The 25,826-nt window shown below is 43.9% G+C and overlaps 1 protein-coding gene across 1 annotated transcript in view; it reads right to left on the bottom strand.

Annotated features, from left to right (window-relative positions):
* Nucleotides 1–25,826, bottom strand: part of LOC119177105 (annulin) — a 96,405-nt gene that overhangs the window by 20,003 nt on the left and 50,576 nt on the right. The window contains exons 6-9 of the mRNA XM_037428491.2: nt 13,216–13,428; nt 11,562–11,701; nt 10,109–10,247; nt 9,854–9,972 (exon numbers count right to left, since the gene is read on the bottom strand). Of these exons, the coding sequence (XP_037284388.2) occupies nt 9,854–9,972; nt 10,109–10,247; nt 11,562–11,701; nt 13,216–13,428 (611 nt within the window). The remainder of the gene's footprint in view (nt 1–9,853; nt 9,973–10,108; nt 10,248–11,561; nt 11,702–13,215; nt 13,429–25,826) is intronic.

The raw sequence follows: 25,826 nt of genomic DNA, 5'->3' as shown, positions 1-25,826 counted from the left end.
CTCATCTGCCCACCTAACCTTCTGTCTCCCCCTAACGCGCATTCCTTCTCTGGGAATCCAGTTAGTTACCCTTAATGACCAGCGGTTATCCTGTCTACGCGCTACATGCCCGGCACATGTCCATTTCCTCTTCTTTATTTCAACTATGATATCCTTAACCCCCGTTTGTCCCCTAATCCACTCTGCTCTCTTCTTGTTTCTTAAGGTTACACCTACCATTTTTCTTTCCATTTCTCGCTGCGTCGTCCTCAATTTAAGCTGAACCCTCTTTGTGAGTCTCCAGGTTTCTGCTCCGTAGCTAAGTACCGGCAAGATGCAGCTGTTATATACCTTCCTCTTAAGGGATAATGGCAATCTACCTGTCATAAATTGAGAGTGCTTGCCGAATGTGCTCCACCCCATTCTTATTCTTCTAGTTACTTCAATATCGTGGTTAGGCTCTGCGGTCATTACCTGCCCTAAGTAGACATAGTCTTTTACAACTTCAAGTGCACTAATACCTATCTCGAAGCACTGCTCCTTTCCGAGGTTGTTGTACATTACTTTCGTTTTCTGCAGATTAATTTTAAGACCCACCTTTCTGCTCTCCTTGTGTGACTCCGTAATCATGAGTTGCAATTCGTCCCCTGAGTTACTCAGCAATGCAATGTCATCGGCGAAGCGCACACCTCCCACATGCATACGTCAAATAACTCATGACTGGACGCATATCAGAGGTTAAATGCCAGAAACGATCGCTCACAGGTTTCAGCGTACTTTAAACAACTCCACATGATCAGCTTTCGTCGATAGCCATCAGCTGTATGGCCTCTTTTGTAACTCACTGCACCGTGTTATTTTGAGACAAGTTAAACCTGTGTATTGGAAGATTATACTTTTATAGCGTATAGTGAATTCAGTAAAAATATATTTTAAAGAAACACAGCGTGTTGTGCTATTGAATGTAAACCGCAGGCTCGTACAAGACTCATGAATTTCCAATGCCGCTTACCTAGCTACAGATTTAGTGGCTACACTATAGGTTCATTCCGGTGACTAATTGCGTCTCCACATGACAAAAGCTTCGTTGCCCTACTTAGTCGTTTAGAAACAAGCCAACTAACCATTTGTGAAATTATTTGTCTTTCCGCTTACAATGGAATTGTAAGTGGAGCCCTAGTGTTGGTTTAGGTGGGATTTGATCTGGCAGGTTGGTTCGACATCTTGCAAAGTTAATCCTCACAGAAAATGAAGACGTAAGAAAACACGTGCACAGGAGGACCAGTTCAAAACTACCGACTAAGCTTGGTTCGATAAAGGTTCTTCTTATAAGTCTCACTCGTCAGCAATGACAAAACGCCACCCATATAAAACATAGCATGTAACAACAAACATGGCTGTCATTCTCTTAACAGAAGCCGGAACGACAAGAAGCCAGACGCACGTAAACGCGTAGCATGTTACTGAGTTCACGTTGAAAGCACAAAATCGTCTCCCGGTGTAAGCAAGCTAAGAAGAAAAAATTAGTATCGTGTAATTAAAATACCGTAATGCACGCGCTCCTCTCGAATCAGCGATGGAAAATAAAAAAAAAATTGAAGGTGACTGCAAGATCACGGTAGATTGAAGATAACAAGCTTACGCAATTTTAAGCAGAGAATCGATGAAAAAAATGGGCAAGTCTGCAAATGCTTTGTATTACAGAAGTTTGAAGGCACTTAGGGAAGAAAAGATAACAACGTATACTTAAAAAAGACTAAAGTGTTCATACTCGCCTTCCAAGAACACGAACTCGTTCATTTAGGGGATGTTGGATGGCTCGCTACCACGGATGTTACCAACCTTGTCAATGAAAAACGTATCTTTCTCTTTCGAATTTGTTAATCGGTTTACAAAAAAATTCCACCTCTCAGAAAATCCGAATAAACTTGAGTTGATAATTTAGTACAGGGTGCTCAACTGCTGGCCCTGAGGTCGCAGGATTGAATAACAATAACATTGGCTTTTACGTCTTTAACGCGGGACAAGACTCTAAGAGTTGCAGTACGTCGAAACTATGCGAAGTTTGCTACGCCATCGAAACCAGGCGCTAACTACAGTTTTCCCTCATTTAGTAAGCGCTAACTTCTAACCTCACGGGCAAGAAATATTTTCCTGACTGGTTATTCCAAATATGAGGAGGGAGCTCTTTGCAAGACATGTGTGCTTCTTGGAAAAAAAAGCACACGTCTTGCAGACATGCAGACAATATTCACTATAAGAGCGTCCAGAAATGATATTGTGGTACTACCACCGTTTACTTTCTAAATCATGTCAGCGCGAAGCGACGAAATGCAAGGTGAGTAAGCGGCGTGGGGGGGGAAGGCGTTGCGAGAAAAATTACAGGAGAAAAAAATGAACCCCCTCGCCCCCCCCCCCCTGGCTACGCCACTGACCGTGGGCTGTTCTGCGACGGACGATTCTTTACTGAGTATGGTTATCGCGTCCCGCACTTCTCTGTTGTCTACAACTACTGCATGCGTGTATGCTTTTCGATCCCTAACCAAGGCCGCGTCAACGATCAACGCCAGTGTTCCCACGCTCTCGATTTGTATTAGGAGGGTTCGCTCTGTCGCCTTTGTCCTGTTTACGTTATGCACCGGATGCATGTTCCTCGGAAGAGCGGTGGTTCTGATTGCATCTCTCTGTCGCGATTCAGCTTGAGCTCGACATCCTCCGGTTCGCGCATTGTGCTTAGGTCTAGTCCTGTCATGCCGAGTATTTTCGTAGCCGTGCGCGGGTTGTTTAACCTAGCGAGTTGAAATATATCTGTTGTGCCTCCGCAATCTCCTCGGTGTTATGCATTCCTAGCTCTGCTAGTGTCTCGCTCGACGTGCTAATGGGCAACCCGAGAGTTTACTTCCTTAGCTTTCTCAGTAGAGCGTTTAAGCTGTTGCGGTCAGTAACCGACCGATTTACGAGACCTTTCACACATCTAAAGTGACAAAAGGAGAAAGTGTGGACCAGCAGTAACGAACTGTCATCTCTCTTTAAAGTTATCATGAGCTGTACCGTTTTCTCCTACATTTTCTGTATAGTAGTAAGGTTACAACCCTTGACGTCGATGTAATACACCATTTTTTCGAGCTTCTCTATATTTACCTTATTTCGGAATCATCGTGGCACTTAAGTGTTATCTTGAGTTCATTATTTTGGTTGCAGCCTTTCAGTCTCCTTCTCCTGCCTCTAAGATTAGTAACTCCAAGTTCGACGCCGCACAACCCAAACCCATTCCACTGAATACGTCCTTGACCACGCGAACGCATTCCTGCATTCTCATTTCGGCTTCTCCCATGCTCCCTAGAGCACTACAGATGGTTACGTCTGCCGCGTATATCACGAAACCCCCTCCTTCAACCTTTCATAGTTTCTTGGCAACTCTGCTCACGCCTAGATTGAAAAGCATTAGCGACAACACTGCTTCTTGCGGAGCTCCTCTGTTCCCCAGCCCGTGTTCGTCTTTCGACTTCCGTTCGCCCTGCTTTAGGCTGGCGTTCCTGCCTTCCAGGAAGGATTTGATAACATTGAAGAGCCTTTCTCCAAGTCTCATGCGTGACAAGACTTTGAGTATGGCATTGTGCGCCCCGCTATCAAAGGCTTTCAGACGTCCAGCCCAGATATCATGCTCGTGTGCTTCGGGCTGACCTAGACGACGTGGTTTTTGATTAAAAGCATGGCTCCTGCATTCAGAACCAGGACTGAATCATATCATTTTGTAAGGCAACATGTATCTTTGTTTTAAGTGCCTCGTGAGTCTTTTGAAAATCATGTGCTCCATCGCTCTGCTTTGACACGAGGTGAGGGAGATGGGACAGAGGTTGTCGAGCCCCAACGGTTTACCCAGTTTGGGTATTAGAAACGTGGCCGCCTTCTTCATCTCGTCCACGTATTTCCCTTCATTTCACAGTTTGTTCAAATGATCTGTGAAGAAGTTAACACATTCATCACCCAAGTTCTTGAGCACTTATTTTGTTGTTATGCCGTCCCACCCTGTTGTTGACTTTCTGTAGAAATCGTGTAGGGATGACCTCACGTCTCCCTTCGTAAATTAGTTGTCCATTTTTTCGCACCGTTCCCCCTCTATTCTACTACTTTATCTTTTTCAACAAATTGTGCCTGTGGCAAATTCTTTTTTCCAATCATTTCATGAATTTATGTTGCGTTTATTCTCACCTTTTTTGGTGTACCAATTTACTTATCACCGTGTTTTTGCTGGATTTCATGTCGCCAATGTTTAACAGATGTCTCCACAAATTCCAGCAAGCTCCGTGCTTAATCTTACCCTCAGCAACGTTACACACGTCGTCCCACTGCTGTTTTTCTAGTGTTTTTAGACCGTTCTTTCATTTGTGTTTGATTCCGCTATCTTCTTACTTAGCCTTCTGTTATGCCTCTGCGTTTTTCGTCTTTTGAGGATGAATTGCTTGGCTTCCATCCTGTAAGCAAGTTTACCGTCCATGCTTTCTATTTCCTCGTTCGTTTTTATCTCCTTCGTGGCTTTCACAAAATCTTGTCTGAGCTTTTCACTCCAAATCTTGTAAGATCTAACGTCCGCCTCATCGAGATTCGTCCTTTAGTCCCTGATCTTTATTAAAAGGTCCCATTCGGTGTAGTTGAAGGCTCGTCTTCTCTTTGGGGGCTTCGATTTGCATCCGTATAAAGTAATGGTCGCTGCCGAGGTCGACGCTTGAGTTTTCCCATGTAGCCTCTGTGGCATGGTGCACGAAGGTCAGATTGGGTGTGGTGTCTCTGCACGAGGACATTCCTCAGTGCGTGAGGAATACAAAATCTGCGATCAGGCATGACCCTATGTCTACCACTAGGTTCCACAGGTCTTCGCCCTTCTTCATATTCTACGTATATTCCCACGTTTGATGTGCCGGGTTAAGGTCTCCAACAATTACGAGTGGGGAATCTCTCGCTAGTTTCAGTGCTGTATAAAAAACCGTTCTAGAATTTTTTTTCTTTTCTACTGCTGTAAATGTTGAGGCAGAAAATGCTCTTTGCCTTACCCTTTTGTCTTTTGAGTACGATCTCGGTAAAAACGTACTCGACCTTACTTGATCGCAATTTTAAATTATGTTCTACGAATGGTAGCTTTTTCTCTATGAGGGTTACGACTCCCCTGCCACCGTTTACTTCTATTTTGCCCCTCAATGTGTACGCGGTAAAATTTATTTTCTCCGTTAATGTTTTCTGCAGCATAATGACTTTGGTTTTGTTTAAGATTATCTTTACCAATTGTTGTAGCGTATTCTTTTTGTTGAAGATGCTGCGACAGTTCTATTCTCAAGCTTCAAACCATTGTGTGTTAGCCATGGTTGTCCGCCGTGTTTACTTTAGTGGCTCCGGTGAGCGTTTTCTTTACTACTGCACCTCTCAGGGATTTATTCTCTGTCCTCTACGCGTCAAAGTTCGACATTAAAATCTCTTTTATCTTCCTCAACTGCTACTTCTGTTTTCTTAAATTTTTCTCGGTGTTATATTGCACTTGTTCAACAGTTTTTTACCTTAAAATTATTTATCGTATGCTCTTGGAAGGCTTGCTGTAACTGTCGCATTTGCTCTTGCATTTGTTGCATTTGTACTTGCTAATTGTTGTATGACCCGAAACATTGTTTTATTATTGTCACAAAGCGCCCTCTATTTAGGAGGGGGCGGGGGTGGGAAAGTTGTTTAACTCTCCCGACGCGTCTTTCTGTCTGACCGGTTTCGCGACCAGTGCTTCAACGTGATTTCACCTTTTCACTGTCTGTTCAGACCACTCGCTTTGTGTTTTCTTAACTATCTCGTTATCTCTCAAAAAGGGTTAATATTTGTGTGTCTCGGGAAGATAATTTTTGTAGTTTAGAAAGTACTTCCGTGCAAATTGCAGCGTACCAAATTTTGTCCAATTATCTGCCCTTTCCAAAAATGCATGCCGTAGAGCAACAAAAACATTTTGGTATGAATAAAAATGTGAAAAGTGTGTATAATGGTTTCTAGATGATAAACAGTGCAATAAAAACACTATATATGCAAAATATTTAAAACAATAAAATCAAAGTATACATTTTGAAGATATATTATCCAGTATAAGAGTATAAAACAAACAAAGAATTCGTACAAAATGTTTCCATTCACAGAGACAAGGAAAGTCGGAACACAGGTGCAGCTTCATTACTCGTGCCATGCGGGGAAGCATTACTTGGTTTTTCGTGAGACGCAAGTGAACTCGTACATTTTTTGCAGTATTTTTGTCTACTTGTAGGTATTTTAATATATATGCATGCCCGTGATGACAATAATCTTTCTATAAATCAGATGTGCAATAGGCTTCGCTATTTTGTCCAGCGTCACTTCTTTGCATGAGTCACCTCACTCCGCATAGATTGAGATTCCAAAATATGCATCCAAGCATATTTCTTTGCATTTTTGCACAACATATTGAAAAAAGAACAATATCCCACGCAGTTCGGAAACGTTTTGCGCTGCTCCATAGTCGGGGTCTAGGTGTGCCAACGGTGGTCTTCTTGTCGTGGGGAGAAGCTCGGAAGCCGGTGCCAGGACAGCGCACTCCAGCGGTGTTTGGACCTCGTACGTAATCATGGTAGCTTTAAGATTGTGCACAAACATCAGCAGCTACGCACTTGCGGCGCAGTAGACAATTTGAGGTTGCAAACAAAACAAACCCATGAACGGCTGCGGATGTCTCAGGCTGACGTAAAATGGCATACAGCTTGAAACTGACATGCTGTCATCCTCGGACTCTAAGCTCTTCCTCACTCAACCCAGGTGCGGTTGCAAGACAGCTCGAGTGGCGCGGTTTTTTTTTTTTTTTTGCAGCGCAGACGCGCACCAACGTGCGCTTGACGACGACACCATAGGAGTGACTAGTGACGCTAGATGCGGCCCTGCGTCTGATATAACGATGCAAGCGAAACCTATACTGCTAGAAACTGGCTGGAAAGGCCACCTCCACACTTTACACATGCGGCGGACGTTCGGAAACATTCTTTTGAAGAATAAACTTGCCTGACTCTTAGCAACAGCTCTCTATTGAATAGCTGGCATAAATTTCTGGCAATAATTACTACTCGAAACTGGCAGATTGTAAAGATGACACTTTAATTTGATATTTGACTTGCAAAGGCTCTTGTGATTACAGAACTTGATGGTACTGTAGCATAACCACGAGGGGCACGCACTTCTGTCAAGTTCACCAGCAAAGTGCATTTTCCCAACAACACACGCACATTTGTTCCCGGAATGGTCTGTCGAAAATCACTGTGTTGCCTAAACGGGTCACTTGATTGATTGAAATTGATTCTGAAAGTTGAGTGACTCGACTAATTACTAAAAAGTGTTTGGGGCACGAGAAACAAATTATACCTGCCAACATCGACAATTCAAAGCATTGATCACCAGCAATCGATTCGAAAAGGCGTGGTAACGAAAGAATTAGGCGATGCGACTTCCACTTACAAATTCTTGAAGAATGCAATTAACCAATCTAGTTTGGCGTCACTTACATCAGAAACATGAGATAATGTGGTTGCCCTGCTCTCTCTCCCCATTGCTGTTCCTTTCACTTTGTCAGCCCAGGTGGTAGTCCCGGCGTCTTTAGTCGGTAGGAGTTCACTGTCTGCCCAGGCTAGGCGTCACTTTCTCCTGCTCTGGTGCTCGTTGGCGTGGACTGGCGTGGACAGCTGGGGTTCCTGGGTGTACTTGTAGTCTGCCCTGAACGAGAGGTCCGGGCCTAGATCAACTACGTCAGTCCTTCCCTGGTCAAGCCTGGAACTGGACTTGGACGTGGTCTGGTGCCACCCTTTGTTCCATACCATGTCCTAGTCATGGAGGGGGCCCCGGATCTCAAACGGGACCTTTGACGCATCCTGGAGGTTGAGCAGCTCATGCTGCCGCCTCTGGTTTTCGATATATTTCTTGATCTGGATCACCCTCCAGCTGCCGATTATCCGGGCTGGTTCTATTGATAACAGCCGTTGAGCTTGAGGAAAGTCCACATTCAAATATAGGGACCTTTTCCGCCTTCGGTGGGCCCTCGGGTCTTGCCTGCTCCTGACAACATAAGATGTCTCACATCGGTGCTTGCATTCCCTGGATGCAGTGAGGTGTTTTCCGTCACGCAAACTACATATCGGCTCACAAACGTGATCCTCTTTTTGCTAGATAGCTTGTCTGCAAGTCCTGTCGATTGAAGCGTTGGGCGTCGGGCAGACGTTATAGTGGTGTCCGAGTCGTCCGCAGGCATAGCAGACGTCGACTCGCTTTCTGTATAAACAGCACTTGATTAGGATGCCGTCATAGGAAACATAACTGGGAACCTTGTACCCGTAGAACAGCCCTATTATTACGTCAGCGCCCTTGATTCTCATCGCTTCAAGGGCCAGCGAATATTTTGAGTTGACAATCGTCTGGTTTACGGCTTCTGGACCGTCGCTAAGCGGGACCCTTTGGATGACTCCCTCGCAGGTGGCATGGGAATAAGTCACGTATACACTCCTTTTGTAGTCCTGTTTCCATAGCGCTTGACATTCTCTTGGCTCGGAGCACTGGCGGCTATGATATTTTACAGTCGATTAGGGCACATCATGCACGCATTTCTCACGTGCGGATCGAGCCCTGCCACCCCCCATATGGCCTCTACCATTACAGACGGGCCAAACTTGATGATACATAGACTGCCTCTCGGCCTTGCGACGACCTTGGTTTCTTCTCGTAGCAGCGGTGGCATCTTGCTGCCTCTTATAAAGTTTTTCTTGACATCTGTGAAGCTGCGACGGCCAGGCGTATGCTCTTCAGCGTTTCCCTTAGACGCCGGCGTTCTCTGACCATAAACTCCGGCGGCTTCGTTCACTTCCAATCATCTTATAATCCCCGTAATCCATGAATCCATCTTATTCTCCTCAGCATACACCAGGGCCTCCACTGTCTTATATTCAATCTTGTATAATAGTAGTAGCGAGAAAAGACGCTTTTCCGTCAGGGCCGCTGTGGCTTTGAGCCGCGGAGACAGCGGAGCAGCCGCGCCTAACTGTGGCGTCTAGCTGCACACCCGGCGTGGTCGGAATGACACTCACTTATAAATTTGGAAATAATCTGCTCACCGGTGCGATTCCTGTGTTCACCAAGTCACAATTTCTTAGAAGTCATTGCGAAGCAGTCTAGCTTGAACACGACCTCACAAAGCGCCAAGAAAATAGGAAAACACGAGAGCCAATCGCAGTGCGTCTGACATGCACGGCGCCATCGTCGCTGCCTCCGCGAAATGCTGGAGACCCGTGTACTATGACTTGGGTACATGTTAAAGGACCCCAGTAGGTCTAAATTTCCGGAACTCTCCACTAAGGCATGCCCAATAATCACATTGTTGTGTTGTGGTGGAAGACCTCAATTATTATATTATTATTATTATTATTATTATTATTATTATTATTATTATTATTATTATTATTATTATTATTATTATTATTATTATTATTATTATTATTATTATTAAAATAATTATTATTATTATTTCTTGAACGTGGTACCACATTGAACACTTTCAAAAGTTAATTTGTTTTTTTTTTGACACTTGAACAGAAATGCAGACGCGAATTCCCGAACATAAATAGACATTCCTGTTGCTCGGTTAGTATGCAACGTATGTAACAGCGCGTAAAAGTAAAGAAGACGGCACGGACAAAGAGTAAAGTGTCCGTGCCGTCTTTTCTAGATTTACGCGCTGTTACGTACGTTGAAGTGAACCAGCTAGCCCAGCAGGCAATCGTCTTTCTAACCATGCAGTTTGCGACTATGAATGAAGCAATCTTCAATTTTTTTGTTACAGTACCTGGCCGTAGCTCCACACGGTAGCCCTAAGCCTGCTGTGGTTTCCTCGCCAGATAAGGCCGCTCTCCATTAGAACGCACTCATACCGCAGCTTGGCATCGTCCATGTACACGGTGTCCGCTACAAAGGAAAAACGAGCGGAAAGCGCATTGATTGTACATCAAGATAATGCACAATCTATAGGCAACGTGTTCTTGATATTCGAACAGTTTAGCTGCTTTAGCCAATAAGCTCATGTCATTGATTGATGGCTTACCCCTGTTCCAAGGGTTGAAGAGAATGTAGATTGGATTCTTATGCGTGTATCTGAATCCCGTGTTGTCATTCACGGAACGGTTCTTAGTGTCAATGTCCATCATCCAATCTCCCACTATGACATTGGCAGGTGGTGTAATCTAAAAGACAAAAAAAACGGTACCAATATTTTGTCGCAAAGGCAAGAAAAGCATGCATATATATATATATATATATATATATATATATATATATATATATATATATATATATAGATATATATATATATATATATATATATATATATATATATATATATATATATATATATATATATATATATATATATATATATAACGGGAAAGAAGTGTATACCTAAGGACTTGTTTTTCCATGTTTTGACACAATATTAATGAGATCTAAAAAACAGTAATGCCAAGGAATGTACAGGGGAAGTTATTAGAACCAATGGAATGTAAATAAGAAGAAAGAAAAGTGGATGAAGAAATAACCAGCCGTGAGCGCATATATATATATATATATATATATATATATATATATATATATATATATATATATATATATATATATATATATATATATATATATATATATATATATATATATATATATATATATATATATATATATATATATATATATATATATATATATATATATATATATATATATATATATATATATGTAACGAGCTAGCATAGTTTTAAATTTTTAAGGTGACTTTGATATCCCAATGGCTGTTCATTGAATCCTTACATTTACAACTCGTGGCTGACTAGAAGGCGTCCATCATCCTGCATTCTGCATTTAAGCATTTGTTTTTTAATATTTGCTTTCGCTTTTTTCTAGCCTCATTTTTGACTGTCGTTAGTAGCACAACAGAGTGCAACGCAAGTTTAAGGGCAACGAGAAACATCTCGGGGTAGAACCAAAGTTTTCGACATTGTATTGGGCTGATTTTTCTGTCCCTGCTTATATAGGCCGAATAATTATTTTTTTCGTTATAACATCGATACTCAAGCTGTTTCGCGTGATACGAAACTTTTCGGATATAAGTATGGGGTCATGGTTCTTCCATGTGGCGAAATCTCACTTCTGCCAGGCGCACATCGTAATGGTGTCGCACGGTGCACTGTCATTCATGATCGCGCCAGATGGTGATTTGGTTCCTTGTGAAAAACTGTGCAAGAAATCCTCTTTAGATTGTGAAGTTTAGTTCATATCGACTTAGATTGCAAGAGCATAGTGTGACAGTGGTGTCACATGCCATGCATGCTACGCTGTTGGAAGAAAATTGTGTTGCCAACTTCGACGCAACCGTGAGTATGCAAGCCTTACGTTATCTTTGCTTTGTGTATCCTATAGGAACCGTAAGTTGTTTCGTCTAAGAAGGCACGTCTGGCCCAAACTCCGCCTAATGCTGAGGAGTGAGGCTGGAAAAGGAGGATTTTTACCTCGACGTCGATGACATCGTCTCGAGCAGTCTTGACGAAGGCAGTCCAGGAAGAGACACCCCCCAAGTATTCAGTGGACGACCTGTAGCCTACAGGCACCACAGCGACGGTGTTTTTGGTGTAGGACGGGGCCTCTTCACCTGTGAATGTTTGCGCGTGAGCAGGAGACGTTGCGCTTCAAACTCCACTTAAAATGCGAGAAAATAGGCATAGATTCGTCGTAGTGCTATAAGTGCCAAGTATGGAACTTTTTTTCTTTTCTGTACAACTGTTGTCCTTTTTTCTCTTTGTGTTATGGTTTTGCCTGGTCCTTTAAGACACTATAATGTATTTTAATTCCTTTTGCAGCTTCAGTGTATGAAGCGTGAAATAAGTGAACCTTTTTTTTTTTCGTTCACTATTTTCAAGCTCAAGCACGCTACGTGCGTGCTGACGCTTTTTTTATGCTTGAATGGCGTGTAATCATCACAAGCCTACACAGTATATTATATGAGGGGACAATAATGGCTAGTACAACACTCTTACAGCCTGTTTTTGCTTACTACGATTGAAGTTTTGGCCGTATGCGCCCATCGTGAGCGAAAATTGTATATCAGGGCTCATATTCGCAAAACTGAAGCGTTGATTCTTTCAATGAATGGCCGTCACCGCAAAGATTCTTTTGTCATTAAAGCAATTACTGTTCAAGTAAGAGCGAGTGAGCTCCTGCCTGAAAGAGCATACCATGGCGTAAGAAAGATTCAGAAAACCGGCCAACTACAGGTGTTTGGACGGCCACTAATCATCAGCTATCGTTGCGAGAATGACATTTGTCCGCGGGAATAACACCACATAGGTGACACCTAACGCACCCAAATAAAAAAAGAGGGGGGGGGGCTGGAAGGAGGGAGTGAATGCGGTGCTCAGATGGTAATCTGGTGCTAGTTGGTGACTATGTGAAGAATTTCAAGCAGAAAAATAGTGTTAGGTGATTGAAAAGAAGGCGAGAGGGATAAAAAAAAAAGCATCGGTGCAGTTTCTAAAATCTCCAGCTTCAGCTTTTGGGCGTCCCATGAAGGCAGCCTCTTCCTTGCGATAAACTTTGAACTTTGTCATGCATATTTTTTTGCAGCCGTAGGCGTCACGTACACTGTGCGTGAATTCACCAGCGTATACTTAGTAATTGTTTTTATGGCTAGCATTTTTGTATACTACAAACCGCTTTTAAGAAGAAGAAAGGAGGAGTAGAGGGAAAGGGTTCATTTAAATGCGCTAAGTAATGCAGCTATCTTTGAGAAAGATTTTAATCCAGTACCTTAATTCCTACTTACCTTATTTTTACATCGAATTTGGCCATTACAAGTTGTGTCTCCACAAAGTCATAGCACACTAGCTAAAGTACGATGTCTGCAGCACTTTTCTAGTATCCGGGGTGTCTGAAGACTCTTTTACGGAAGATAGTATGAAGTAATGGTTATAAACAGGGCCGGGTACCCAGATGTGGCTGTCGAATATCATATTCACTGAGATGAATATTTCTACAAACCAATTGAACGCTTAATGTGTGCGCAAGAACACAAGCCAGTCATTCGAAATATTGAAAACTGACCAGCAAATGACAAACTGTTCGCGTGAACTAGAAGCTTGCTGGATTCAGTCCGGCTGTAGTTCTCACCCTTGACAGTGAAGACGAAGGCCAGGGTGTCCCTGTCCGGATTGAAGTGTCGGCTCAAATCTATAGTCAGCCTGAAGGGATCCCCCCGCCGCACCACCAGCACCGGGTCAGTCCCCTTGGTGAGCTGAAATTCATCGGTCCGGTGCTGCTCGGCATTCTCCGCCACGTGTAGGTCCACGTATCGCACCTGCAAAATGCTGTCGCCCTTGCCATCTGCGCGGAAGAAATTTGCGTCCCACGTTAGAAATGACCTGAGCCATTCAACACTGTGACCAGGACCACAGTAGCAGCAAGAAAACAAGCACAGAAATGAGATGTACGGCCATACTGTGTGAGCATTCCTGTGAACAAAGTGTTAGACCCTGACCATTCGGCCCACTGTTCGCGGACCGTCATTCTGGGTAGATAATGCACTAAGATAATAACGTCGATAATAAAGCACCACACCCGTAATTAGGGAGGTTCACATTCTGGGTAGATAATGCACTAAGATAATAACGTCAATAATAAAGCACCACACCCGTAATTAGGGAGGTTCACACCCCATCTGAGGGCCACAAAGATGACTCTCCGTGTGCTGACGATTACCTCTCTCAACGCCTTCTCTGGCTTCATGGCATGTTACTTCGTACCAAATCATACGAAATATCTGGGTCTCCTTTTCACTCCCACATTTATCTTTGTTTTTTTTTTTCACTCACTACATGTTACAAGCTTCTTGAGAAAAACACATTTGATCATAAATGATCGCCAACATTGGAAACATCGCGTCCCGTTATAGTTAAGTATAGCCCACGAAGACATGTCGCGTAGGAAGCATCTGAGCAATGTGTGAAAGGAGCTTCACTGCATGTATATTCCAACATATCACGTTGGACATTTTGCAATTTTCAAAACTTATTTTACCTATACTCTTGCAGTACGACACGCTATCGATGCCTTGTCATAACCATCGTTCGTGTGAGTAGAACATAAGGATCATTTTTTTAAGACAACCATGTTCTTTTTCTATTTTTTATCATGGTATGTTTATATCATGCTGTGATAGTATTATATAAAGCATGATAATAACACCATGATAATATCAAGCATCATATTATCATATACTATTAGGTGTTATACTAAGCGTGTTATGTATTTTTGTACATATGATAACACATAGGTTTCTTGAAGTACAAATGATACGAGAAAGCGCCGAGCCAAACAAGAGTTTCAAATAATAAAAATCGAAGTTTTGGCTACCATAGCTAAAAGATCTTTTTTTTAATGTTTGAAGTCTTTTCATTTCGGTTGGTGCTCTTTCACTCCCTTTGTACCTCATGAGCCTTCCTGAAGAGAGGATGCATCTTCAATCTATCAATTTAATATGTATGCTTTTGTACTTGCGATTTCGTATTGTTTATTATGAACCCTACAAGTATGTCTTAATGAAACACTACAGTGAACTTTAGTGTTACATTGCTGGTGTTCTTGTATATGCAATTATTTATGTTCCCTTGATACTGCTACGGCTTGCTACCACACCACAAGCTTTGAATTTTTCTTTGTTTCGCCCCCACCCCTTTGTAATGTCATGAGGCGCTGCGTGTATGGCATAAATGAATAAATGAACGACAAACATGGAAGCGTTTCTTTTGGTTAAGTTGCTCTTACGGAGAAGTGTTGCAAAGTCTGCTACAGGAATTCTCCTTTCCTACATCATGAGTGCACGTTGTTGCACGGCCAGAATATACACTTTTTTAGTCTGGGCGCTGCTATATTGCCTAACGGGAAGCACCATCCCTGGTCAGGCAACTCTCTGGACCGGGCGAAGCTCCGCGTTTCTATGGAAGGTATTCCTACGGTTGCACTTGCAGTTGGTTTTTTTTTTTTTTCGTTCTGGTGTGCTGAATTTCGTCACAAATGGTGCAGTATAGACAGAAAATGAGCCTGTGAAACGTCCTGTGAAATTTTGATCTGTTCGAGGTGTAGTGAAGAAGAAACAAGAAACGCGACAAGAAACGTAGACAAGAAACGCGACCACGTATGCATGTGCATGCAGTGACTGTTGTTCGCGCAGGTATCCGTTCCGGTGGGAAAGGTCACGTGCTTTTCAGGCACGGCTTTTATGGACGCCAGGTGGGTGTACGCTTTCGTCAACCTAGCTAAGAAAGGCTTTCGAGTTAACGAGCTGCAAGGAGACGCTGAGTTGGTTTGTACCTAAACAGATGGGATGTTCCCAAGAGAGTTTTAAAATCATTACTGTAGTCAAACTTATAAGAGTGAATCTGCGCACGTCCTACGATAGCGGCCGCATTCTCCATCCTAGGGGCATGATAAAACATTAGCATGCAGCGAAGAGGAGGTTAGGTAAGCTTTATCGAAACTCCTCTCTAGCGTGTGTGTGTGTGTGTGTGTGTGTGTGCGTGTGTGTGTGCGTGCGTGTGCGTGTGCGTGTGTGTGTGTGTGTGTGTGTGTGTGTGTGTGTGTGTGTGTGTGTGTGTGTGTGTGTGTGTGTGTGTGTGTGTGTGGCGAGGGGGGGATCACCTTCTGTAAAGTCATTTGCGCCTCATGGCGCACGCGTCTCTCACCGTTTCGACGCACTTAGCCGCCGAGCGAGTGGTGAAGCTGTGCTCGCGTGAGGTAGGATTAGCATGCTGTAAATTCCGTGAAAATAACTATGTATAGTAGTACACTTCGTGTCAGTGTACAAGCAATTCATGCATGTTGCTGACTGCTGCGTAGAGTGTTCTGTCTATATTTGGTATCCTGAGTTATGGCTTATTTGGGCTACTTTAATTAAGTAACCTTTAAAGCAAGAAGCTGACAATTCGAACAAAAAAGTTGTAAATCGGTTCGCAAAACGTCTGATTAGACAGTTTGAAAAGACAGCGCTTTTTTGACTAGCTGCAATGCCCACAAAATACAAAAAATACCATGTGACTAGCCTGGTTTTGCACCAGTGTGCTCGGTGATTCTGCTGCTTTTTAACGTTCCACATACATACGACCATAGCGTTTACCCGATGATTTTGGCGTCTTGACAGAGCCGCGGCGATGGTGGTGGCTGCGCGACGAACATGTTTTGCTGTCGGCGAAAAAGCAATGACCACTTCATACCGCTGTGTTTGTTCATCGCTGTCATGGATCGTTGCGATGGAAACGTATCGTTCGTACGCGGAACGTTCCGGAGAACTACAATCATGGCGCGTGTAGGCATGAGAGAGAGAGAGAGAGTGTGTGTGTGTGTGTGTGTGTGTGTGTGTGTGTGTGTGTGTGTGTGTGTGTGTGTGTGTGTGTGTGTGTGTGTGTGTGTGTGTGTGTGTGTGTGTGTGTGTGTGTGTGTGTGTGTGTGTGTGTGTGTGTGTGTGTGTGTGTGTGTGTGTGTGTGTGTGTGTGTGTGTGTGTGTGTGTGTGTGTGTGTGTGTGTGTGTGTGTGTGTGTGTGTGTGTGTGTGTGTGTGTGTGTGTGTGTGTGTGTGTGTGTGTGTGTGTGTGTGTGCCGGTTGCACGGCGTGGTTTTCCGGCCACGTGGGCGGCGAAACGAGTTTGTTTCCGGAGGAATTCGCCGCTTTCGAGGCCAAGTGTGAACGCACCCTGAAATTTACACCTATCATTTTATGTTTCATCACTCACTTTGTCGTCAATTTAAGCTGAACCCTCTTTGTAGGTCTCCTAGTTTCTGCTCCGTATGTAAGTACCGGCAAGGTGCACCTATTCTGTACCTTCCTCTTCAAGGTTAATGACGGATTATCATTCATGATTTGAGAATACTTGCCGAATGTGACCCACCCCATCCTTACTCTTCTAGTTATTTCACTCTCATGCTTCGGTTCCGCGTAACTACCTGTTCTAAGCAGACATATTACTTTACAACTTCCAGCATCACTACACGTATTGCCAATTGCTGTTTTCTGCCAGGGCTGTTGCATATAACTTTATATTTGTGCGTATCAATTTCCAGACCTACTCTTCTGGTTTCCGTGTTCAGTTCAGTAACCATGAGCTGTAATTTGTTCCCTTAGTTACTCATCAAGGCAATGTCATCAGCGAATCCCTGGTTACTTAGATACTCTCCATTAACTATTATCCCTAACTCTTCCCTAGCTAGGGCCCTGAAAATCTCCAGTAAACAAGCGGTGATTAGCATTAGAGAGATTGTGTCTCCCTGTCTTACACTCTTCTTTATTGGGATTCTGTCGTTTTCTCTATGGTTCCTTTATGGTGGCTGTGGATGCCGTGAAGATTTCTTCCAGTATGTTTATGTACAGGTTTGTCGGTGCCCTGATTCCGTATACTGCCTGCATTACTGCTGCTTTCTCGACTGAGTCAAATGCCTTATCGTAGTTTGTGAAAGCTATGAATAGGGGTTAGTTGTATTCCGCACCTATCTCTATTACCTGATTGATAGTATGAATATGGTGTATTGTAGAGTAGCTTGTACAAAATCCTGCTTGGTCCTTTGGTTGATTGAACTCTAATCTCGCCTTAATTCTATAGGCCATATTTTTGTACATAGCTATAGAGAACGGACAGTAAGCTCATCGGCCTGTACTTTTCCAAATACTTGACGTCTCTTTTCTAGTGGATTAAAAAGATGTTGGCGTTCTTCCAAGATTCTGGTACCCTTCCCTTCAAAAGACACTTCGTATAGAAGTTAGCCAGTTTTTCCAATACAATTTTTCTGCCGTATTTCAGCAGTTTCGTTGTTACATTATCCTCACCAGCGGCTTTGCCTCTTTGCATTCTTTTGTAGCACTTTTCTTACTTACCCTGACATTGCTAATAGGATGTAAAATTCCTATGGGCTATTATTGTTTCTTACAATATCATCCTGGCTGTTGCTGCGTCTGGTGTTTCGGCAGAAAGACGCCAACAGTTAAAATTTCGAAACTATCTAATGGGACGTTTTGCAAACTAAGCTACAACTTTCTCCTTGGAATTTCTTGTTCATCCCTGTTGCCTCAAAACTTGGTTAACTGAAGTTGCCAAATTAAGCATCTCATCAAAACTCAATCCGGGCAACAGTCAGCAACATGCATTTAGTCGCGCCGGCAATGCGTGTGTTGGCATATTTTTAAACTCTGCCTAAAAATAGCTAGGATAACCTGTATATGCGAGAATTCCGAAGAGCACTCATGCGTGCATTCGGTTGTGCTGGTTCAAAATGTGGGCCATAATATCCTAAGCTAACGCTATGCTGTCGTATGTTTTTTTTTTCTTAACACAAAGAATAGTAAGTGCGACCAAACGTTTTCATGGACGATTCAAGTTTTAAAAATGATTTGGGAAATGCGCTCTCTCGTATGCTAACAAGAACAACTGCATCGTGTGGACATTGTGCATAGATATGCACGGCAATACCAGCGAAAAAGAGCCACGTGAACAGGCAACATGCACAAGCAGCATGAGCGCTTCTTTTTGTCTTTGTGTAACCAATTCAGGAAAGTCGTGACCTCGCTTGAGATTTTTTTTGCGTATTTTAATGTTTTTAACTGCGATAAAACACCTGAAACAACTCGGAGGAAGGTATTTTTAAACTTTCTTAATCTATATCTATTTTTAATTGTTTCTTTTATAGGTTTTTCAGAAAATAAAGAAATACCTTGCATTGGTTAGGAGGCGTAACATTCAGAGGTACAGGCAAGAAGACGGCCGAATGGATAAGGGAACAGTCCGTTGTAGCAGGTATTCTGGTTAGCATCAAGATAAATAAGTGGACCTGGGCCGTAGGACAGACAACATATGATTACTTACAGCAACAGAATAGTTACCATGGGATGGGAATGCATTCGAGGGCGGCAGAGGGTGAGATGAAGCGATGAAATGGAGGTTCGCGGGGATAATATTAAATGGACTCACGAAGAGTGATCGTTGCGAGAGGCCTTCGTCCTGCCGTGGGCCTAAGTAGGCTGAAAATGATGATTATGAAGCTATAGCCACGTCAGTTTGGATTTGTCAGAAGATGTTTTTTTTTTTTCTCTTTAGGGGAGCCTGAGTCTTTTTCATCTGACTGAACTCGCAAATAAGCCTATGCGTTGCCCAAACTACAAGAAGCTTACCGCTGTCCCAGTAGCCCCCTAGGCTACCTTCGAATCCGAGTAAAAGAAGTTTGAAGTTAACCAGTAAGTATTCAACATTCAATAGTCAGTAGTCAATAGTCAATAGTATTCAACATTCAATAGTCAATTCAACAAGTGAATAGATGGGCGGACGAAAGTTTTGTGTGCCTCATACTATTCACAAAGTTCATTTTTCTCTTTTTCTAATGCTAACAGCCGTCTCCAGACCACATTGACGTTTTAGTGGCTGCACCCTATAATTGGCATGCACCACAGGGCAATATAAATCTTTGTGTATTTCGGCCCCAACTCACACACATGTTCTGAAACTTCAGTGGCGTCTTCACTTCGATCAGGCGTCTTGGCAAAAACTGATCGCCACTCAAGGTCAATCCGAGGCTACGCAGGCTGTCTTCCCCTTGTGATGGTAGCCCACGTGCGTTTGTTGTCATATGAATGCGTCAGTCTTGCGAGACGCACCATTTCCAAAACAAGGCTTCATTGTGCACGCATGACGCAGATGTCCGGTTGACGCCGTCTACACCTGTACGTAACACAAGTTTCCTACGGCTGACTTTTGAAGACAAGAAGGGGACCCTTTTCAGCGAACTTGTGTCTGCAGTGTCACAAAGAACTATGGAAACGGTTTCCATATGCCCATGTGGCCCGAAAGAGCTTTTTTTTGCGTTGGATAGACATATCTTTGGCCACTTAATGAAACATTTTGTCAGCGCGAAGTCAACCCTGGCTGTTGCCAAAAACTGGCCTTAATACAAAAATATACGCATTGCTTCCTATACGTATGAAGGTGACTTACTCGCCTTCTGTGATCCAAGCCTACTGCAAAAAAAAAAAAGGAATCTGCGCATTTGGATAAAGACGAATCGATGGTCGAGCAATGTGGGCACTCCCAGAAGGCTCTTTTTGCTGCAAATAATGCAAACATATGTGAACATAGCTGCAGCGACGCGTTTCATCTTTTTCCTTTGGGGCATATGTTATGGCTATTTCAAGACCTTCCTTTTTTTTTTTGCGGGGGGGGGGGGTGGCAAAGCTTAGTAACTAAACTTAATATACTCGATGTTGACACAGCAGCAGGTGCACCGGCTAGAATAGCGAATCTTGCAACATGACATGCCTCAAGCAGAAGAAGGTAAAAAACTGGCAGCACAAAAAAAAAACACCCTGCATCATCTGAAACAAGAAATTTTTTTTCTGTACCCCTCACAAAATACCTACACAATATTACCGACGGTGCGTCAACCACATGGTCTGCAATTTCAAATGAAATTGTCCAGAGAATAAAAAAGTGAAAGTGTTACCTAAACGTGGAAACCAAGTGGCCAGTCGACAGCGGGAAGCCTATACACGAATACCTTTTTTCTAGAGTACTCGATGATTTCATTTGACATTTGTGCGTAAAGACAAAACTCTCCCTAAAACAAAGAGCTCCGAATTCTGTGAAGAGCCCTTTTATTAATATTTTCATCACCCTCAGTGAGCACTCTTGTACTCTTTCCTGTCGCTGCATTTCAACCTTGCCGTAGCAGAGCGGGAGTCGTATAAACTGTAAAACAACTGATACTTTGTCAAAAAATAGGCAGCGAACTAAAGATTTTATATTCCAATCACTGTTAACGGAAGTTAGGTCTCTGTGAATTACTGTACAACGTCCACTCGTCCTTCGTACTTTAGATATCGGCTGCCCCACGAAAGGGAAGGAAGCATACACAAAATATTGGAAACAGGCAAACGAAAAAAATTAGGAGACCCTAAAGCTTCGTCTTTAAAAGTTGAACGAGATAGCGACATCCAGTTTCTAGTGTGTACACACTTAGTGCATGAAATATTTTTGCTATGCACCCTCTACGTGGCCTCAAAATAGGCGCAGTGGTGTGTGTGCCTTTTGTAGTGGGGTACCGGCTTTCAACCAAGGAGCTAATGTGATAATCGCTTATTCTGACGCCCGTTTGTAATGGATGCTTGTACCACGCATTATTACTGGAATATTTCATGTTGCATTGACGAAGCATGTGAACTGGACGCGTACATGTGTTTCTGAAGAATGAGCGCTACTTTCACTACATTTGCGAGCACAGGAAGTTCTTTTCACTGGTGTCACAAGCAGAGTTGTGGCCGTGGTGTAGAACACGCGATTACCACGCAAGCGACCCAGGTTCAAATCCCCACTTGAACCCAAACTACCCTGGTTCGGTGCCCACTTTGTACCAAGATTTTTTATCATTTGTTTTTTATTTGCATCGTTCTCGATACTTCGGTCAAGCATAAGATGATGACTTTGCACTCACAACCAACGACACTATGACCGAAGTTTCTGCGAAACGAGCTCTTTAACGCTGTCGCGTTAAAACCCTTTGCTATCAGTAAAACAGAAAGGGAGATACAACGAAATGCCTCACTTCCGACACTCGGTGTGGTATAGACCACCTAAGAAATTATTAAAAAAAAAGGTGCAGTTCGACAAATATTGAAAGTATGTGTGTATGTTGGAAGCATTCAGACGTCTGCCGCTTCCCCATCTGCCGCCGTTCGGAACTGCGAGCCGACTGCAGCTGATTTCCTGTCTGTGACCCGAATCCCGTTCAGTACGGACGTAAGCAGCGATCGCAGAATAGAGAGACGCGTCTCGTGTGGGCATCATATCTCGGCAGCTGTCCATCGACGACGTGGGCGGCGTGTGTGTGTGCGTGCGTTACGTGCGTGAGGGGGAAGACAACACTCCGTGAGCGCTTCGTAGCAGAATCAAGGCCGCGCTGTGTCTGCTGGTCGTGAGAGGCCCACTTCTGAGGTCGCACCGGAACTCCCGCTAAGGAGTGCCGTTACGCAATGCACTCCCTCTCCCTGCGTGTGCCCTGAAGGCCGGCAGGGGTCAGCGCTTTTGCCTGAATCTCCAGCGGCAGCTCTTTGTCACCGCATTGACGCCTCTTGCGGCAGCTGCGATGCCATTTAACACCAGCGATCTCCACTGTCACGCACGATGATCGACCTGAGAACGCACGGGACAACTCGTACGAACCAACTAGGGTAGATCTTACAGACATTATATATATACCAACGCACACATGTAATGCTTCAGTCTTGTGTCTGGCGCAGCATAGCCTTAGCTGCTTTTGCGCCATAAAAACCAAATTAACCTAACCTAACATGTATTGCTTCCTGTCTTGTCTTGTAGAAAGTGTACCCTGCGCACAAGCACTGAGAATAGGACATAACACACTGGATGGTCAGTGTCCGGTGTGATAGATGCCATACCCTCAGACTGCATCATGATGCAATAAGACAAAATGAGCTGTGGTTACATTGCCATATTACGGTGCCATTCTTTACCGTAATTAATTTTTCAGCAACCGGTCATGCTCAGCAGTGCTCATCTGCAGCTACAATCGTATACGACTCGTAGCTACGGGTGAGGGCTTCAAGACACCCCTTCCCGAACGATGCAATAAAAAAATTGTAATCCCTGCTCTCACGCAGAATAAGTAGTGGCTTCTTCAAACGGAACTGGTTCGAACGAATCATATACCATTTAATATCAAATGCACCTGGTTTTAATTCAACTCGTCCTGCTAATGCTGTCTTGAAAAAAAAAACTGAAGTTTTTGTCTGGTGCTAAGGCACACCCGTCATGTTTTGATCAATGAGTGTGCACTCACAACCTGTTTAACAGGGAACCATTTGCAAACTTTCTTCAACATATGCTGTTGTTGGGCTCAGTTGTGGATCGCAGCGAGAATAGCAGACACGGGTCGAATTTTGCTCACACAACAAAGACATTCTACCATCCTTCTTGTATGGGGTCGCTGTTACGCAAAGCAAGATCCTCAGTTTAGGTTAATTGTTCAGCAATGTAGCTGACAAGTTTTCGTCTGCGTAAGTTTTTCTCGATGCACTTTGTTAGAAACCACCACATCTACAAAATGACGTCATAACCTTAGATGATTTGTTCGCACAAAGGAATGGCTACCTCTACCCATGTTCGTGTTAACTACAACAAGGTTCAAGTTGTGGCGGTGGTGGTGGTGGTGATGATGATGATGTTTTTGTTGTTGTCTTCGTCATGGTCGTCATTGTTCATGCTGTTTTAACCGGGTTCAATTTAAAGTTGCTATAAAGTGGAGCGTCTATGGAAATGCACGTTTAAGACGAAGCTTAGATGTTTGATCAAACGCGAAAAATGGCGGTCGGCGTCAGTGTAAACATGGCGGATGCAAAAATAATTACGTGATAACCATAGGCGCGCGCATGGTCTCCTTCAGTTGGGTGCGGGCGAAGATTGGTCGCAGCGCTTCCCGTCAATGCGTGGGGCAGACTTTGTGCCGTCTCTTCGGTTTCTCCGAGGGCCAGGGGGCTGTCGCCCCCCCCCCCCCTGCCACAATCGGGAGAACGCCTATGACGACATCGCACCTTTGTCATAAATCGTCATGTCAAGACGTCACTATGAAGTTGCATATTAAGTCGAAATGACGTCATGACATAACATGCGCACTAAGAAAAAAGTGGCCTGATCAAGGACGCAACGCTAAACCATCTTAAGTGCATAAAGCTGTCAGGGGGGGGGGGGGGGGTGATCTTTAGACGGACTAAAACAAACGAATATAGATTTCGCCGCCAAGTCGTCTTTGGCGAATTCGTAAGGGGCCTGGTGAGTTTTTCTCCTTTTCCCCCCTCTGAGATGACACATCAATTAATGAGCAGCAACGCTAGTCAATGATTATGGAGTCAGATAACTTGTAAACGTTCACGTCTGAGCAATATACCTCAAATAACGAGGCAAACACGAAAAATGACTCAAAAGCAAACAACGTTTTGTAGCCTTTCGTCTTTATATTGTATGGTGAAGTACCTCATCCGAGAGATAATACTTCTCAAAATCATGATATGAGGCGCGCCGTACGAGAGGGCTCTACGAATTTCGATCATCTGGTATCCTTTAACGTGCGCTGACATTGCTCAGTGCACGGGCCTCTAACATTTCAGCTCCATCTAAATGCGACCGCCATGGTCAGAATCGAACCCGCAACCTTAAGGGCCAGCAGCTGAGCACCATAACCACTACACTGCTCCGGCAGACTCGAAAAAAAACTATCTAGAAAGGCAGATATTCTATTCAGTCGACAAGCTGCCATAAGAGGCGTAAAGATATAATTGTTGACTTTAGATGCAATTCGGGCGCTTATGCCAAACAGGAAAAAAGAAACATGCAAACGCGCAAATAAAAAGGCGCGATCTTACTGTTCTTTTTCCCTCTTTTTTTCTATTTTGCATAAGCGCGAGAAATGCGTCAAAATTCAGTAGTGCAACCAGCCTAGCAGGATTATTTAGGCATCACTGAGTACTCCGGAACCTCGCTAATACGACATTCACGGGAGCCGGAATATAAAACGCATAGTCAAAGAATCGTGTTATTAAAAAAAAGTGTGAAAGTGGGCGTACTCGCTTACAAACCAACTGCAAACGTTCATGTGACGTTTAGAACGGTCAGCGTCGTAATGGCTCTCTCCTCTATCCTGGGGGCGATTTCTCCATCCTGCTTCTGCTGAATAGGCCCAGCTACGGACATGTCTCTTCTAGGTCAATGAAATGTTATTTAAGCTAGTACATGCAAATATAAAGCGATGGTTTTTGAACATGCCAGTAAAAGCTCCCTTGCGTAGTTGAATTACACAAATTCAGTTGCCATCACAATAACGGTATCGAAAACGCATAGCTATCTTTACTTCTATCTGATGGGAAAAACAAAATAAGCGTATTATGCCTAAATGTATCAATGAGGTTATATGTTCACCAAGTCGATAACGAATTGTGGATATGTGACTCAAAAATAATCAGTGGCTTAGCTCGGCTATGCCAGGATATACGTAGCGTGAGTTACGGTCGGACCCAGACCAACCGACCGACCGACCGACCGACCGACCAACCGACTGACCGACCGACCGACCGACCGACTGACTGACTGACTGACTGACTGACTGACTGACTGACTGACTGACTGACTGACTGACTGGCTGGCTGGCTGACTGACTGACTGACTGACTGACTGACTGACTGACTGACTGACTGACTGACTGACTGACTGACTGACTGACTGGACGGACGGACAGACGGACGGATGAATGGACGGATGGACTGACCAACCGACCGACTGACCGACCGACCGACCGACCGACTAACGGTGGACAGACGGACAGATGGGTGAACTAGCGAGAGAGCTAACGCGAGTCGAGTGCTGGTCTCCTAGTGACATGACGTTCTAGGAGCTTCCAGGCCTTCTCCGGCGCTCCAGCTGTGCGCCATGTGATGTCACTGCTCCTTAGGTATGCACAGCACGGCTCTCGATAAGCCCCGCGAAACTGCTCAACCCCGACTAGTGCAGCTCACGCTACAAGAGATAGTAAGAGAGTTTTATTATTGCGGAATGGTGCTACGTACGCATCATGCAAGCGCCTTGCATTACATGGCGTCGTTTGCCACGAATGGGCTTTTAGTACGCCGTAGTAGAGATGTGCATGGGCCGGGATATCGTGACCCGGCCTGGCTCGGGCCTGGTGCTT

Source organism: Rhipicephalus microplus, chromosome X (assembly GCF_043290135.1).
Source record: "Rhipicephalus microplus isolate Deutch F79 chromosome X, USDA_Rmic, whole genome shotgun sequence".
Lineage (NCBI taxonomy): Eukaryota > Metazoa > Arthropoda > Arachnida > Ixodida > Ixodidae > Rhipicephalus > Rhipicephalus microplus.
Note: the sequence above shows the minus strand (reverse complement) of the source record. Positions and strands in the feature narration are given on the sequence as shown.